This window comes from Hylobates moloch, unplaced genomic scaffold, assembly GCF_009828535.3.
Source record: "Hylobates moloch isolate HMO894 unplaced genomic scaffold, HMol_V3 SCAFFOLD_9, whole genome shotgun sequence".
NCBI classification, from domain to species: domain Eukaryota; kingdom Metazoa; phylum Chordata; class Mammalia; order Primates; family Hylobatidae; genus Hylobates; species Hylobates moloch.
Genome location: NW_026652284.1, coordinates 80,385,705 through 80,403,772, shown reverse-complemented (window position 1 = coordinate 80,403,772; position 18,068 = coordinate 80,385,705). Strand labels below are relative to the sequence as shown.

Genomic DNA, 18,068 nt, shown 5'->3' with positions numbered 1-18,068 from the left:
TTCAAATTAATTATTCTATTTTCATTTTTATAACATTAAAATGATGTATAACTTTTATGGAATAAAATAATTTATCAGTTATATAACCACACTAGCATAAAATAGACACCTACTCTCCCTAGCAGCCTGCTTGGTTAACAAATTCCATAATCTTTGGTTAGATGCCAGGTAGCTGGGTATCTGGATGAGTCTGTCCACTAGAGAACTTCTTGGAGGTCTGATGGGGCTCAGGTCTTTGGTCAGCTCTGTATGTTTTAGATTACTGTAAGTTGAAGAACCTTAAGAGAACCCTGTTTTAGGAAAGTCTTTAACTTGTCTTTATTCTCCTGATCTGCTCTGAAGCAGATCAACTATAGTAGATTGCAATTTCCTTAAAGGGTTTGTCTGAGTATATACTAGTCACTGGGTAATTCCACTTATTTTAATGACATTCAGATCACAGAGCTCATTGTTGTATACAGTTATAAGAGCAGAGGTCACTAAATGGTTGATTATGAATCATGACCTGATTGATCATTACCACTTCTGAAGACATGTCAGGGTAGTTATATGCAAGTAGTCTACATAGGTTTTTCAGGATCAACACTGTAGTTCCCAATGTTCCTGTAACAAATTACCACAAACTTAGTGGCTTAAAGCAACAGAATTTTATTTATTCTCAGACAGTTCTGGAAGTCAGAAGATTCTAGGGGTAAACAAATTCCTTATTTTTTCCATCTAATGAAGGCCTTGGTTCATGGGCTCTTTCTCCATCTTCAAAGCTAGTAGCACAGCATCTTCTCTCTGACTTCTGCTCTATCCTCACATCTTTTCTCTATGATGCTGACCTTCTTGTCTCTCTCTTAGAAGGATCCTTGTGATTACAATGGGACCATCTAGATAATAGTCTTTCACTTAAGCACATCTGCAGAGTTCCCTTTGACATGTAAGGTAACTTAGTCACAAGTTCTAGAAATTAGAACGTAGACATCTTTGCAAGGTCATTTATTCAGCTTGTCACAAATACCCTTCCCATTTCCATAACTGTGAGAAATATCTTCACCTCCACAAAAATTTTTGTTACCTCTGACACTCAGTGTTGGTTTTGAGATAGTTCATTACTTGTCTGAAACATTTCAGAAGTGAAAACATTTTGGTAGTTGAATATTCTACCAATATGGGTGTGTGTATATGTGGAAATGTGTTTTCTTTCAGACATCTTGAGAAGATGAAAAAATGCTATCTAGTGAGCAATGGAGATTACTACCTTTCTGCAGAAATCTTATCAAAATTTAAACTGTTAGATGGATCACAGTGGAATGAAGAGCATTTAAGAAGTATTCAGTCTGAAGTTTTAAAACCTTTACTTCTGTATTGGTAAGAAAACATGAATCAGTTACTTACTTTCACTTTTCTTAGGCCAGTTATGAGTTATACTTTTTTTTGTCTTATGGATATATAACTTATGGAAACCTAAAATGACAAGACTATTATATCTTTGGCCTTCTTTAAGGTACTTGTCCTTTAGATAATTTGAATGTTTGGGTGACTTTAAATCCACAATAAGGCAGGACAGTATTTAAGTTGCCTTTTAACTTTGGTGAGCATATTCTTTTTTTTTCCAGCAGAATTTACGTTTTATTTATTTATTTACTTTTAACTTCTATTTTAAGTACAGGGGTACATGTGCAGGTTTGTTACATAGGTAAACTTGTGTCATTAGGGGTTCGTTGTATGGATTACTTCATCACCCAGGTGTTAAGCCTTATATCCATTAGTTATTTTTCCTGATCCTCTCCTTCCTTTCTATCCTCCACCGTCTGATGGGCCCCAGTGTATGTTGTTCCCCTCTGTGTATCTATGTGTTCTCATCATTTAGCTCCCACTTGTAAGTGAGAACATGATGTATTTGGTTATCTGTTCCTGTGTTAGTTTGCTGAGGATAATGGCCTCCAGTTCCATCCATATCCTTGCAAAGGACACGAACTTGTTCTTTTTTATGGCTGCATAGTATTCCATGGTATATATTTACCACATTTTCTTTATCCAGTCTATCATTGATGGGCATTTATGTTGATTCCTTATCTTTGCTATTGTGAATAGTGCCGCAATGAACATACACTTGCATGTGTCTTTATAATAGCACAATTTATATTCCTTTGGGTATATACCCAGTAATAGGATTGCTGTATCAAATGGCATTTCTGTTGTTAGGGATTTGAGGAATTGCCACACTATCTCCGACAGTGGTTGAACTAATTTACACTCCCACCAACAGTGTATAAGCCTTCCTTTTTCTCCACAACCTCACCAGCATCTGTTATTTTTTGACTTTTTACTAATAGCCATTCTGACTGGCTTGAGATGGTATCTCAGTGTGGTTTTGATTTGCATTTCTCTAATGATCAGTGATGTTGAGCTTCTTTTCATATGACTGTTGGCCACGTGCATGTCTTCTTTTGAAAGTGTTCATGTCCTTTACCTACTTTTTAATGGTTTTTTTTCTTGTAAATTTAAGTTCCTTATAAATGCTGGATATTAGATCTTCGTTTGATGCATAGTTTGCAAAAATTTTCTCCCATTCCATAGGTTGTCTGTTCACTCTGTTGATAGTTTCCTTTGCTGTGCAGAAGCTCTTTAGTTTAGACAGATCCAATTTGTCAATTTTTGCTTTCGTTGCAATTGCTTTTGGCGTCTTTGTCACGAAATCTTTGCCTGTGCCTATGTCCTGAATGGTATTGCCTAGGTTGTCTTCCATGGTTTTTATAGCTTTTAAGTTTTACGTTTAAGTCTTTTTAATCCATCTAGAGTTAATTTTTGTGTATGGTATAAGGAAGGGGTCCAGTTTCAGTCTTCTGCATATGGCCAACCAGTTATCCTAGCTCCATTTATTGAATAGGGAATTCTTTCCCCATTGCTTGTTTTTGTTGGGTTTTTCAAAGATCAGATAGTTGTAGGTGTGTGGTCTTATTTCTGCATTCTCTATTGTTCTATTGGTCTGTGTGTCTGTTATTGTACCAGTACCATGCTGTTGTGGTTACCATAGACCTGTAGTATAGTTTGAAGTCGGGTAGTGTGATGGCTCCAGCTTTGCTCTTTTTGCTTAGGATTGCCTTGGCTATTTAGGCTCTTTTTGGTTCCATATGAATTTTAAAATAGTTTTTTCTAGTTCTGTGAAGAATCTCAATGGTAGTCTAATAGGAATAGCATTGAATCTATAAATTGCTTGGGGCAGTATAGCCATTTTAATTATATTGATTCTCCTTATCCATGAGTATGGAATGTTTTTCCATTTGTTTGTGTCACCTCTGATTTCTTGGAGCAATGCTTTGTAGTTCTCCTTGTAGAAAATTTTCACCTCCCTACTTAGTTATATTCCTAGGTATTCCTAGCTATATTGCTAGCTATATTCCTAGGTATGCTTTTTGTGGCAGTTGTGAATAGGGGTATGTTCCTGATTTGGCTGTCAGCTTGGAGCACATTCTTCTATATGTGACATTTTTATGATCGGTATTTCATAAAGTTGGTGTGTGTGTGTGTGTGTGTGTGTGTGTGTGTGTGTATACACGTAGCTAAAGTTGCAGATTTATCATCTTAATAAACTTTTTTTGAGTATTACTATAGGCTAAGTGCTATGCTGAGAATACAAGGGTGAAACATGATCAAATCCTTGTGGTCACAGTATGATGGGAAGAACATACATGTGACATTAGTATAATAAAAGAAAGTATGGTAAATGCACAAGATATAGGGAGGAGGTAATATTTTACCTGGGAACTTGAGGGACTTGAAGCAAGGGAAAGAGAATGGGCATAGTAGAAAAAAATATATACCATTTGAAGATCAGTGAATTGTTCCATGTGAGTGTGATCAGTCTGATTGTGTCACTTATCTGCACTAGACTTTTTATTTTAAGGTAACTGTAGACTTATAGTCAAAGAAGGCTAAGCATGATGTCTCATGCCTGTAATCTCAGCACTTTGGGAGACTGAGGCAGGAGGATTGCTTGAGGTGAGGAATTTGAGACCAGCCTGGGCAACACAGTAAGACTCCATCTCTATTTTATTAAAACCATTTTTTTAAATAAAGAAAAATAAAAAAAGAAATAATACAGAGATATACTGTGTATCTTTCATATATTTTCCCCCAATGGTAACATCTTGCATAACTGTAGTACAATATCACAGTGAGGACATTGACTTTGATACAATTTCTTTGTTATTTTTCTCTCTGGAAGATCTGTCTGATGCTGAAAGTCGAGGGTTGATGTCCCCAGCTATTACTGCATTGGGGCCTATCTCTCTTTGTGGTTCTAATAATATTTCCTTTATATATCAGAGTGCTCCAGTGTTGGGTACATATATATTTAAAATTGTTATATCCTCTTACTGAATTGACCCCTTTATCATTATATGGTGACCTTCTTTGTCTCTTCTTACAGTTTTTGTCTTGAAATCTGTTTTGTCTGATAGAATATAGCTACTCCTGCTTTTTTTTTTGTTTCCATTGACATGGAACATGTTTTTCCATCCCTTTATTTTTAGTTTGTATGTGTCTTTGTAGGTGAAGTGTGTTTCTTGCAGGCACCATATCAGTGGGCCTTGTGTTTTCATCCATTCAGCCACTGTGTCTTTTGATTGGAGAGTTTAGCCCATTTACGTCAATGTCATTATTGATAAGTAAGGACTTCTGCCATTTTGTTGTTTTCTGGTTGTTTTGTGGTGTTCTTTCTTTCCTTCTTTCCTTCCTGTCTCCCTTTAGTGAATGTGATTTTCTCTGTTGATATGATTTAGTTTCTTGCTTTTTATTTCTTGTGTATCCATTGTATGCTTTTTGGTTTGAGGTTACCAAGAGGCTGGCAAATACTATCTTATAACCCATTATTTTAACCTGATGAGAACTTAACACTGCATAAACACACAAGCAAAAAGAAAACTAATAAAAAATCTATTCTTTAACTTTGTCCCCCCCACTTTTAAATGTTTTGTTTCTGTTTATATCTTACTGTACTGTCTATGTCTTGAAAAGGTGTTGTAGTTATTAATTTTGATTGGTTCATTGTTTAGTCTTTGTACTTGGGATAAAAGTAGTTTACACATCACTATTACAGTGTTATGATAGTCTATGTTTTTCTGTTTACTTGCTATTTATTACCTGTGTGTTTTATACCTTCAGGTGATTACTTATTGCTCGTTAACATTCTTTGCTTTCTGATTGAAATACTCCCTTTAGCATTTCTTGTAGGACAGGTCTTGTGTTGATGAAATCCCTCAGCTTTTGTTTGTCTGGGAAAGTCTTTATTTTTCCTTCATATTTGAAGGATATTTTTGTTGGATATACTATGCTAGGGTAAAAGTTTTTTCCTTCAGCACTTTAAATATTAGGTTGGTGCAAAAGTTATTGCAGTTTTTGCCATTACTTTTAATATGTCATGCCACTCTCTCCTGGCCTATAATGTTTCTGTTGAAAAGTCAGCTGCTGGATATGTTAGAGCTCCCGGTATATTGTTTATTTTTCTTGCTGCTTTTGGGTTCCTTTCTTCATCTTTGACCTTTGAGAGTTTGAGTATGAAGTGCCTTGCGGTAGTCTTCTTTGGGTTAAATCTGCTTGGTGTTCTATAACCTTCTTTTATTTGGATATTGATATCTTTCTCTAGGTTTGAGAAGTTCTCTGTTACTATCCCTTTGAATAAACTTTCTACCCCTATCTCTTTTCTACCTCCTCTTTAAGGCCAATAACTCTTAGATTTGCCCTTTTGAGGCTGTTTAGACATGCTTTGTTGTTGGTTTTTTTTTGTCTCCTCTGAGTGTGTATTTTCAAATAGCCTGTCTTCAAGCTCACTGATTCTTTCTTCTTCTCGATCAATTATGCTGTTAAGACTTTGATGCATTCTTCAAAATGCAAATTGCATTTTTCAGCCCCAGAATTGCTGCTTGATTCTGTTTAACAATTTTAATATCTTTGTTAAATTTATCTGATAGAATCTTGAATTTCTTCTCTGTGTTATCTTGAATTTCTTTGAGTTTTCTTAACACAGCTATTTTGAATTCTCTGTCTGAAAGGTCACATATCTCTGTTTCTCCAGAATTGGTCCCTGTTGCCTTATTTCATTCATTTGGTGAGGTTGTTTTTTCCTGGATCATGTTGAGCTAGTAGATGTTCTTCAGTGTCTGGGCATTGAAGAGTTAGTACATTCTCATGCTACTAATAAAGACATGCCTGAGATTGAGTAATATATAAAGGAAAGAGGTTTATTGGACTCACAGATCCATGTGACTGGGGAGGGCTCACAATCATGGCAGAATACAAAGGAAGAGCAAAGGGATGTCTTACATGGCAGCAGGCAAGAGAGCTTATGCAGGGCAACTCCCATTTATAAAAATCAGATCTCATGAGTCTTATTCACTACCACAAGACCAGCATGGGAAAGACCCATCTGCACAATTCCATTACCTCCCACCGGGTTCATCCCATGACCCAGGGGAATTATTACAATTCAAGGTGAGATTTGGGTGGGGACACAAAGCCAAATCATATCATTCCTCCCCTGGCCTCTCCCAGAAATCTAATGTTCCTTTCACATTTCAAAACACCATCATGCCTTCCCAACAGTCCCCAAAGTCTTAACTCATTTTGGCATTAACTCACAAATCCACAGTCCAAAGTCTCATTTGAGACAAGGTAAGTCCCTTCTGCCTATGAGCCTGTAAAATCAAAAGCAAGTCAGTTACTTCCTAGATACAATGGGGGTACAGGAATAGGGTAAATACGCCTATTCTAAATGGGAAAAATAGGCCAAAATGAAAGGGCTACAGGCCCCATGCAAGTCCAAAATCCAGCAGGACAGCCAAATCTTAAAGCTCTGAAATGATCTCCTTTGATTCTATGTCTCACTTCCTGGTCATGCTGATCTGAGAGGTGGGTTCGCATGGTCTTGGGCAGCTCTGCCCCTGTGGCTTTGCAGTGTATGGCTTCCCTCCCGACTGCCTTCATGGGCTGGCATTGAGTGTCTGTGTCTTTTCCAGGCACACGGTGCAAACTGTTGGTGGATCTACCATTCCGGGGTCTGGAGGATGGTGGCCCTCTTCTCACAGCTCCACTAGGCAGTGCCCCAGTGGGGACTCTGTGTGGGGGCTCCAACACCACATTTCTCTTCCTCACTGCTCTAGCAGAGGTTCTCCATGAGTGCCCCGCCCCTGCAGCAAACTTGTCTGGACATCCAGGCATTTCCATACATACTCTGAAATCTAGGCAGAGTTTCCCAAACCTCAATTCTTGACCTCTGTGCACCTGCAGGCTCAACACCACATGGAAGCTGCCAAGGCTTCAGAGGGACTTGCACCAGCAGCAGGGGGAATCTGGGCCCCAGCCCACAAAAACATTTTTTTTTTCCCCTAGGCCTCTAGGCCTATGATGGGAGGGGCTGCTGTGAAGTTCTCTGACATGCCCTGGAGACATTTTCTCCATTGTCTTGGCGATTAACATTTGGCTCATCATTACTTATGCAAATTTCTGCAGCCAGCTTGAATTTTCCCCAGAAAATGGGTTTTCTGTCGCATCGTCAGGCTGCAAGTTTTCCAAACTTTTATGCTCTGCTTCCCCTTGAACACTTCACTGCTTAGAAATTTTTTCCCCTGGATACCCTAAATCATCTCTCTCAAGTTCAAAGTTCCACAGATCTCTGAGGCGGGGCAAAATGCCACCAGTCTCTTTGCTAAAACATAGCAAGAGTCACCTTTGCTCCATTTCCCAACAAATTCCTCATCTCCGTCTGAGACCATCTCAACCTGGACTTTATTGTCCACACTATCACCATTTTGGTCAATGCCATTCAACAAGTCTCTAGGAAGTTCCAAACTTTGCCACATTTTCCTGTCTTCTTCTGAGCCCTCCAAACTGTTCCAAACTCTGCCTGTTACCCGGTTCCAAAGTTGCTTCCACATTTTCAGTATCTTTACAGCAGCACCCCACTCTACTGGTAACAATTTACTGTATTAGTTCATTCTCATGCTGCTAATAAAGACCTACCCAAGACTGGGTAATATATAAAGCAAAGAGGTTTAATGAACTCACAGTTCCACATGGCTGGAGAGGCCTCACAATCATGGTAGAAAACAAAGGAAGAGCAAAGGGATATCTTACATGGCAGCAGGCAAAAGAATTTGTGCAGGGGAACTGTAAGACTTATTCACTACCAGGAGAACAGCATGGGAAAGACCTGCCCCCATGATTCAGTTACCTCCCATTGGATCCCTCCCATGACATGTGGGAATTATAATTCAAGGTGAGATTTGGGTGGGGACACAGAGCCAAACCATATCAGGTAGATATTGTAGTCTTCACTACCTGGGCTTTTTTGTACTCATCCTTCTTGGTAAGGCTTTCCAGATATTTGAAAGGACTTGGGTATTGTGATATAAGCTGTATCTGCTTTAGGGGGCACTCTAAGGTTAGTAATGCTGTTGTTCTTGCAAACTCATAGAGGTACCTCCTGGATGGTCTCAGACAATATCTGGGAGAATCTTCTGGACCCCAAGTGGAGACTCTTGTTCTCTTCCCTTACTTTCTCCCAAATAGAGTCTCTCTGTTCTGAGCCACCTAAAGCTGGGAGTAGAGTGCAGCTACCACCACTATGACTGTGCTGGGTCAGATCTGAAGCTAGCATAGCACTGGGTCTTGCCCAAGCCCTGCTGTAACCACTCCCTGGCTACTGTGTGTGTTTGCTCAAAGCCCTGGGCTCTACAATTAGCAGGTGGCAAAGCCAGCCAGGCTTGTGTCCTTCCCTTCAGGGTGGCAAGTTCCCGCAGGCCCTAGGTGGGTCCAGAGGTGCCATCCAGGAGTCAAGGACTAGAGTCAAGCACCTTAGAAGTCTACCTGGTGTTCTATTTTACTGTGGCTGAGCTGACACTCAAAGCATAACTTGTAGTGCTTCCCACCATTCCTTCCCCTTTCCAAAGGTGGAGGAGCCTTACCCCACAACCATCATCACCATGTGCCATGAGGAGTTCTGCCAGCCATCCCATGTATGCTTTATTTGATAAAAGTCAATAGATATGCCCCCTTACTGGTTGACATGCAAATAAGTAATTTGGAATATTTCCAAATCTGCAAGTAAAGGTTCTGAAATACAGTATAGAATGACCACAGAGATCTATACCAAATGCTTTCTGATCCTAAACTAATTATGGACTTTGGATTCTCTTTCACTCCCAATCTGTGCTCATATCAGGAGAGATATCCATCGTTTTCCTATTTTACTTTATTTTTAAAATTTTTAAAATTTTCTTAGAGACAGGTTTCACTTTGTCAGTCAGGCTGGAGTGCAGTGGCATGGTCATGGCTCACTGCAGCCTGGAACTGCTAAGCTCAAGTGATCCTCTCACCTCAGCTTCCCAAGTAGATAGGACTTACAGGAACATGCCACCATGCTCAGCTAATTTAAAAAATTTTTCTGTAGAGACAAGCTTGGTATGTTGCCCAGGCTGGTCTTGAACTCCTGGCCTCAAGCAATCCTCCCACCATGGCTTCCCAAAATACTGGGATTACAGGTATGAGCCATCATGCATAGTCATTCTTCCTATTATAAAGGGAAGTAATTTTCTACCAGGCCTTGAAATATGGAATAAGAATTAGTCTTTGGGCTGTGGCATTAAGGGGAAGACCTGGTCCAAGAAGCAATTAGCAGCAGGCTCTTACAGCTGGAGTTAACCCTATATCCAATAAAGTGTTAGCCCACATACTGAATACTATGATGTCTATCCAATTAAGTGTGGCCTTAATATTGTGCCAGACATTCTTTTCCCTAAGTTTCTGGCAGTAATGTTGGTCTTTGATTTATATAAATTATTGTAAAATTAATTCTTCCCTTCAAATTTAAGGCTTGAAAATAAATAGTATGCATTATAACCTACTTTAGTAGCATACTTAAGCATTATAAAAATGTTTATAGGCCGGGCGCAGTGGCTCACGCCTGAAATCCCAGCACTTTGGGAGGCTGAGGAGGGCAGATCGCAAGGTCTGGAGATCAAGACCATCCTGGCTAACACAGTGAAACCCTGTCTCTACTAAAAATACAAAAAATTAGCCAGGCATGGTGGCACGCGCCTGTAGTCCCAGCTACTTGGGAGGCCGAGGCAGGAGAATTGCCTGAACCCGGGAGGCAGAGGTTGCAGTGAGCTGAGATCGCACCACTGCATTCCAGCCTGGGCGACATTGCAAGACTCCGTGTCAAAAGAAAAAAAAAGTTTATATGTTTTAAATGTTAATTTTATTCTAACGATTTTTATTATAGATAAATGCCAAGGTGCTTTAAAATTATCCCAAGTACATTTTATATTTATTTTACTAGAAACTGTAAGTTGTTTTAAAAATTCCTTTATGGACAGACAGATTCCTTCCTTCGCTCCCTCCCTCCCTCTCTCCCTCCCTCCCTTCCTTCCTTCCTTTCTTCCTTTTTTAGATGGAGTTTCGCTCTTGTCGCCCAGGCTGGAGTGCAATGGCACAATCTCGGCTCACTGCAACCTCCGCCTTCCGGGTTCAAGCTAATCTCCTGCCTCACCCCACTGAGTAGCTGGGGTTACAGGCACCCGTCACCATGCCCAGCTAATTTTTATATTTTTAGTTTTCTTATCAAGCAGCTAATAATTTGAACATAATTTTACTTATGATGTTTTTCCCAATGTATATTGCCTTTTTGTATGAGTGAATGGGATTGCAGGCAGCTGACATATCATAGAAAAATATTTTTTCAAGGCTACACAGTAGAGAAAGAAGCAAAAGTTATTAGAAAAGAGATATGGCAAGACTGTTAATTGTGAGCACAGCTATTATGTATTTTGTAGGCTTTTCATTTTTGAGGCTTATTGTTTAGTTTAATCTTACATTTATTTTTCCAATAAACAGGGCACCAAGATTCTGTGTTACCCATTCAGCCTCAACAAAATATGCTAGTGCTGAACTGAAATTCTGGCACCTCCGTCAAGCAAAACCAAGGAAAGATATTGACCCTTTTCCACAAATGGCAACCCTCTTGCCATTAAGACCCAAATCTTGCATTCCACAGATACCTGAGATCCAGGTAGGGTGTACATTCATGCCATGATCTCTAGTAAGTTTGTAGTAAAATACGTATGCTCGAGTGTTTGTGCACTGGTAATTTTCATTATAAGCTTTGTTGTGATTGTTGCTAATGTACAAGCTGCAACATTTAGGAAATAAGAAAACCTACAGTCTGTTCTCTACCAAGCAGCCAAAGTGAGCCTTTAAAAATATATAATCATGGCCGGGCACGGTGGCTCATGCCTGTAGTCCCAGCATTTGGGAGGCCGAGGCAGACGGATCACGAGGTCAGGAGATTGAGACCATCCTGGCTAACATGGTGAAACCCCGTCTCTACTAAAAATACAAAAAATTAGCCGGGTGTGGTGGCAAGTGCCTGTAGTCCCAGCTACTCGGGAGGCTGAGGCAGGAGAATAGTGTGAACCCAGGAGGTGGAGCTTACAGTAAGCTGAGATTGCACCACTGCACTCCAGCCTGGGGGACAGAGCGAGACTGTGTCTCAAAAAAAAAAAAAAATGTCACTCATCTTCTCAAAATTCTCCAGTGGTCTTCTTTTTCACTCAGAATAAAATCCAAAGTCTTTACACAGTTGTATAAGCTCCTGCTAACCCTCTGACTTAATTTCCTACCACTCTAACTTACTCCATTCCAACCACATTGGTCTCCTTGCTCTTCTTTGAAGACATCACAGAAAAATCTCCAGGGCTTTGTGCTTGCTGTTTGCCTTGCTTAGAGCACTCTTCCTCCAGATATGCAGATGGCTTTCCCCCTCACTTCCTTTAGGTGTCTGCTCAAGTGCCACTTAATCAGAGAGGCTATTCTTGAGGCTTATTATTTCTATATAAGCACACTTACATAGAATAGCACACATGCCCTCCATCACTATCTATACCCTTTGCCCTCCTTTATTTTGCTTTACTATATTTATTACCATGTGATTTATCTATTTATTGTCTTTTACCTCCTACTAGAATGTAAAGAACTTTTCTTTAAGTGCATTTCACCAGTGCCTGGAACAGTGCCTGGCACGTAATAGTTGCTGAGTAAGTATAAATTGAATGAATGAGTGAGAAGTAGCAATAGCTGAATTATAAGTTATGAGCATTTTTTCAAATGGGGAAAACTGTACAAAAATATAAAGAGGGAAAGTTCAAAAAGAGAAGAAAAGTTAACTAACTTTATAGAGAAGAAATAAATAACCCTACATTTTGGCATAGAGCTGCAGTAACTGTAGATACGACCGGTGTTTCAGAAGTAAAGAGCCTTATTAATCATAGTAGTCCTTAAAGGTGTTGCATGTTAACTGTTATTGGCCATATAGTCACCCACAACCTCTTAGAAAGATTGCTTTATATTCAGGATGTCTTATTTTAAAAGGCAGAAGATATATAATACAGTTTTTAAAGTTTTACTTCCACAAGCAGTGTTTTAGAGCTAGAGGGACCTTAACCCTGTCTGTGGTTTAACCATGGAAACATTAGAATCACCTGAAGAACTATTCAGACATACCAATGCCTGGGTCATGCCTTCAGAGATTCTGATTTAATTGATCTGGAATGGGTCAGGGTCACTCTGTAAAATCAGGGGGTTGGCTTACAACTGAAGTTCTCAACCCTTCCTGAACATTAGAGCCACATTTTAGATCCTGCAATTTATTAAGGTTCTCAGGTGATTCATATGTGAAACACTGCTGTAGACTGGTGGTTCTCAAGCTTTACCATTCAGAAAAGTCAGCTGAAGAGCTTGTTAAAATAGATTCCTGGGCTTCACCCAGAGATCAAAATCCAGTAGTTCTGGGGTGGAACCCAAGGATTCATTTGCTTTTCTTTTTTTCCTTTTTTTTTTTTGGAGATGGAGTTTCATTTTTGTTGCCCAGGCTGGAGTGCAATGGCATGGTCTCGGCTCACCGCAACCTCTGCCTCCCAGGTTCAAGCAATTCTCCTGCCTCAGCCTCCCAAGTAGCTGGTATTTCAGGCACCCACCACCACGCCCAGCTAATTTTTTTCTATTTTTAGTAGAGACGGGATTTCACCATGTTGGCCAGGCAGGTCTCAAACTCCTGACCCAGGTGATCTGCCCCCGCCTCTGCCTCCCAAAGTGCTGGGATTACAGGCTTGAGCCACCATGCCCAGCCTCATTTGCATTTCTAACAAGCTCTCTGCCTGGTGATGCTCTTGCTGCTGCTTTGGGGACCACATTTTAAGTTAATTTCACTTTAGTGCACAAATGTTTCCTCATCTTGGAGCTGTAGTACAGGGAGCACATCATCTGATAACATATGAACATTTGTACAAACAACATTATTAAGCTGAAAAGAAAGGGAGAAGAAAAAATAAGTGACGTGGTTGATGAAAGGAACTTGAATAAGAGAACGATGCCAAATGAGTGGGCAGAGATTAGCTTGTGTGAAAAAGTGGTATAAACCTGACTTCTCATCTGTTGTTTTCATTTGACTTCCTGAAAATCATTACCATATGCTGTCATTAATGTTTTCTAGTTGCACAACTCATTCTGATCTCACACTCTCTCTCCTTGGCAGAAAATACTGTAAGGAATAGAGCTCAATTCCATTTTATTTTTCCATTACAGAAACTAAGGTATAACTTATATACAGCAAAATTCACCCTTTTTAGTGTATAGTTCTGTAAATTTGGACAAAAGTATGCATTGTGTATCCACCATCACACTCATGCTGGAGAGCAGTTCCTTTATACCGCCCTCTGCTACAATCCACTGTGACCCTTTCTCAGGTTTTTTTGTTTCGTTTTTGTTTCCCCACCCATCCCCATCAGTTACTTTCTGGCTACTTCTAGCTTTCACCTAAGCCAGCAAGCTCAAAAAGTCTAATATAGGCCTTTGTCTATATGATACGTTAATTTTTTTATTTTAAGAAAACTTAAAAAAATTATTGTAGTAGAAAACATAACATAAAATTTGTCATCTTAATCATTTTTTATATGTATGAGTTCAATAGTGTTAGTTATATTCACAATGTTGTGAAACAGATCTCTAGAACTTTTTTATCTTGCAAATATGACTCTGCCCATTAAAGACCAACTCTCCTTTTTCCCATCCCCACAGCCCCTGGTAACCATCACCCTACTTTCTGTTTCTATAAATTTGCCTACTTTTGTATTATATACTTTAAATAATAAGCTCAGCCTCCTGTGGTAACTCTCATTTATAGAGTGTTGTTTAATGTCATGCTGTGTTCTGAATTACTGAAACAGATGTAAGCCCTTATATATGGGAATTTATATATAGAATATACTTGTTATTAATTTTCTTTATAGAATTCTTTAAAAAATTAGTAGTTATTACATAGAGTATATATAAGGTTTTATTGTTTGTTCAAGATAATAAAACATTATAAGTATATTCCTTGCTTTCTTGCAATGTATATAGTATTCTAATGGAAGCTGACATATTGAAAAGTTTTATATGTTTGTTTTTGAAATTATAAAAATAATTATAAAAATAATAAAACTACTGTAAATTTGGAAACTGGAGTTCTGATCTTACCTACTTCCAGACAATTACTAACTTATTTTAGGCTGCTTCTGTGAATTTTTTGTTTTACTGTACCTAGACTTTTGTTTTCTGATTATCTCTTTTATCATAAGGATTTCTCCATGTGTGTCATCATTTTTGTAACTACTACTTTTAAGTATTGTATAATGTTACATTTATGTATATCCCATTCTCCATTTGGACATTTAGTTGTTTATACTTTTTTTAATCCATGCATCTCATATTCTGGATTTAAATTGTTAACTTTTACCATAAATAACTAAGAATGGGAAAAATGACCATGAAATAAATGCCCCAAAATGGAAGGAAATAGTGCTGTTAAGATATAGAGCCCTTCTTATGTGGACCAAGGGTATCTTTGTTTCATTTCCCTGCCCTGTGACTGCTGACACCCGCACCCTGCCCCCCCCGCCCCCACACACAGCCCTCGCCACACATACATACATCTAGCTCTAATACCTATTCAGTTATAGAATAGAGAATAGTTTTTACAATGTTCTTTCTCCAGGAAAGAGTCTTCTTTCACAATGGTGGAAGTAAGGATATAAGCCTTTGGCTCCTCCTTTTTTACAGTCTAAATTGCTGTTTGATTCCACTTTGCTGCTTGCATAAAAGTAGGAGTTGGTGAAGGAAAAAATTTCTATTCTAATGGCAAGCATTGTAGGAGGCAGAGTGAAAGAAAAAGTACTCTAGTGATCAGAACAAATTTGAGGTATAGATGCAGAGCTGTGCTTTTTTCTCTCTCTTATTTTTATTTTGCTCATTATGTTACCATCTTTCAGAAAGAAGAATTCAGCTTATCACAACCTCCTAAATCTCCCAATAAATCACCTGAAGTAAAAACAGCAACTCAAAAGCCTTGGAAGAGGGCGCTTTTGTATCCAGGTTCTTCTAAGGATGATGTGATTGAGAAAGGGTAGGTGCAACTTTTTGTGTGTTAAGTGCTTTTCTGCAATCCTAAGAGTTTTAGAGAATTTAAAAACTAAACAGAAATAAAAAACTAGTACTTTGGTATTTTTACATGGGTTCTTAATTTTCAGTGGTATGTATTAGAGGCTTATACTTTGCATGAATACTCTAAATTAGGAGTAGAGTTCCAGATATTAGTAATGTTAAAGAGACGATGCCTCTGATCTCCAGCTTCTCAAGACTTCTCTGAGAAGATTGCCCTCTAATTCTTTTTTGGCTCTATTCAATAATTCTGTATTTCTCAAATTTGAGAACTTATAAGACTCTCAAGAATATTGTCATTGTTACTGACCAGACACGGTGGCTCAGAGCTGTAATCCCAGCATTTTGGAGGCCAAGGCAGGCAGATTGCTTGAGCCTAGGAGCTTGAGACCAGCCTAGGTAATATAGTGAAATCATGTCTCTACAAAAATTTTAAAAAATTAGCCGAGTGTGGTGGCACGTGCCTGTAGTATCAGCTACTCGGAAGGCTGAGGGATGAGAATCACTTGAACTCGGGAGGCAGAGGTTGCAGTGAGCCAAGATCATGCCACTGCACTCCAGCCTGGGCAAAAGAGTGAGACTCCATCTAAAAAAAAAAAAAAAAAAAAAAAGTACGAAGTGTTTACCAGTGTCTTTGACTCTCATAAGCAAACCCTCAGGAAAAAGCAGCCTCAAATGCCGAAGTCACCTCTGTGAATTCTTATCCTCTGGGTTTTGGCTCAGTTATTCTTGACTACTTTGTTAACACGCAGATGCCTTTAAGCAGATTATTTTTGTAAATTTTTTCAGCTTGTCTAGTTGCCTTCTACCTGAGGTTGATCCAAATCACCTTCTCTACCATTTCCAAAAGTAGCAGTTAACGAGCTTTTGTGGCATTGACACTTTGCTTGCATTGTATAAATTAATTCTTTTTTTTTTAATTGCAACACCATTCTGAAGGCACATGTATCTGTTAATTCTTACTGCATCCCCATGAAGAAAGCATTCTCATCATTTTTCAAGTGATAAAACGAGTGAAAAGACATATAGTCATGAGTTGACAGAAAAGTTGAATTTTGAAAACTATACATTGTTATGGCTAGAGTATTACAGTGAAAAAGCAGGAGATGAGCTGAAAAGATAAGTGAGGTTCAGAATGTGCAATTTCTTATCTGTCATATTAAAGAATCTGAAGATTATTCTCTATGAACTCGAGAACAACTGGAGAGTTTTTTCTGTGTCATTTACTGAGATTATTCTTAAAAATTAGAAATATAAACATAATTCAAAAATAGTGGCATGCTATACACTTGTGCCTTGTTTTTTTATTTTAAATTTTTATTAAAATATCTTAGATTTTTTTCCATAACAGTGATTGTGCTATAGCAATAGATATACTGTAATCTATTTTGATTCTTATTCTTGTCATCTTGCCTCCTCCTATGTCTGCTTCTTTCATTTTATACCATACTTTGCATTTGTACTCTATTGATGGACATGACATTGTTTCTATTTTTTTTCTGTTACAAACAATGTTATAGTGGATATTCTTATACATTGCTCTATTTCATATATATATATCCCCATAAAGAAAGCATTTTCTTCATTTTTCAGGTGATGAAACAAGTGAAAGGACATACAGGCATGAGTTGAGAGAAAAGTTGAATTATTCAACATTAATTCAACAATTAATATTGTTGAATATATATATTATATATCATATATATGATAAATTCCTAAAAGTAGAATTTTTGAGTCAAAGTTCATGTGCTTTTTAACTTTTGCTAGATAATATCAAGTTGTCTTTCACAGGAGTTATAACAACTTATACTTCCTTCAGCATGTATAAGAGTGCCTTTTTTTAACCATTCCTTCACCAGCGTAGTATGCATTACCCTTGCTAAACATATATTTTAAAAACAGTATTTCTTATTTTGACTGAAGTTGAACTTTTTAAAAATATGTTTAAGAACTACTTCTACATTATTTTCTGTGTATTTGTTATTCTCAGAAGGAGGAAAAGCAGGACTGGAGGAGGCAGATGATTTTAATTTGGGGTGCTTCCTAGGTGAATGCTCCGGGGTATAGTACAGCATCTGGCACATAGTATGTGTTCAATTAATATTTGTTGAATGAAGGAATATAGAGCCTAAGGTACTCTTTTTTTTTCTTTTTTGTTTTTTGAGATGTCTCACTCTCTTGCCCAGACTAGAGTGCTATGGCATGCAGCCTTGAACTTCTGGGCTCAAGTGATCCTCCTACCTCAGCCTCCCAAGTAGCTAGGACTACAGGTGTGTGCCACCATGCCTGACTAATTTTTTTTTTTTGTAGAGATGGGTTCTCACAATGTTGCCCAGGCTGGTCTTGAACTCCTGGCCTCAAGCAATCCTCCCACTTCCCAAAGTGCTGGGATTACAGGCATGAGCCACCAAGCCCAGCCGGTACTCCAAGGATGAGATGAAACTGTTGGGTTTCAGTTTCTCTACATCTGAATTTTTTGTGTGTTGACAATGTGAATTTTATCTCAATAAAAAATGTAAAACTACATTAGGATATATATTGGGATACAC

General features: G+C 38.4%; 1 protein-coding gene across 6 annotated transcripts in view; it reads left to right on the top strand.

Moving 5' to 3' along the window:
* RGS22 (regulator of G protein signaling 22) overlaps window positions 1–18,068 on the top strand; it is a 175,241-nt gene that overhangs the window by 45,043 nt on the left and 112,130 nt on the right. For all 6 annotated transcript variants that reach the window (XR_009214775.1, XR_009214774.1, XM_058443770.1 and 3 more), the window contains exons 9-11: window positions 1,195–1,356; window positions 10,882–11,056; window positions 15,351–15,484. Coding sequence is in view for 4 of the 6 variants with exons in the window: in XM_058443770.1 (XP_058299753.1) it covers window positions 1,195–1,356; window positions 10,882–11,056; window positions 15,351–15,484 (471 nt within the window). In the remaining 2 variants the exon portion in view is untranslated. The remainder of the gene's footprint in view (window positions 1–1,194; window positions 1,357–10,881; window positions 11,057–15,350; window positions 15,485–18,068) is intronic.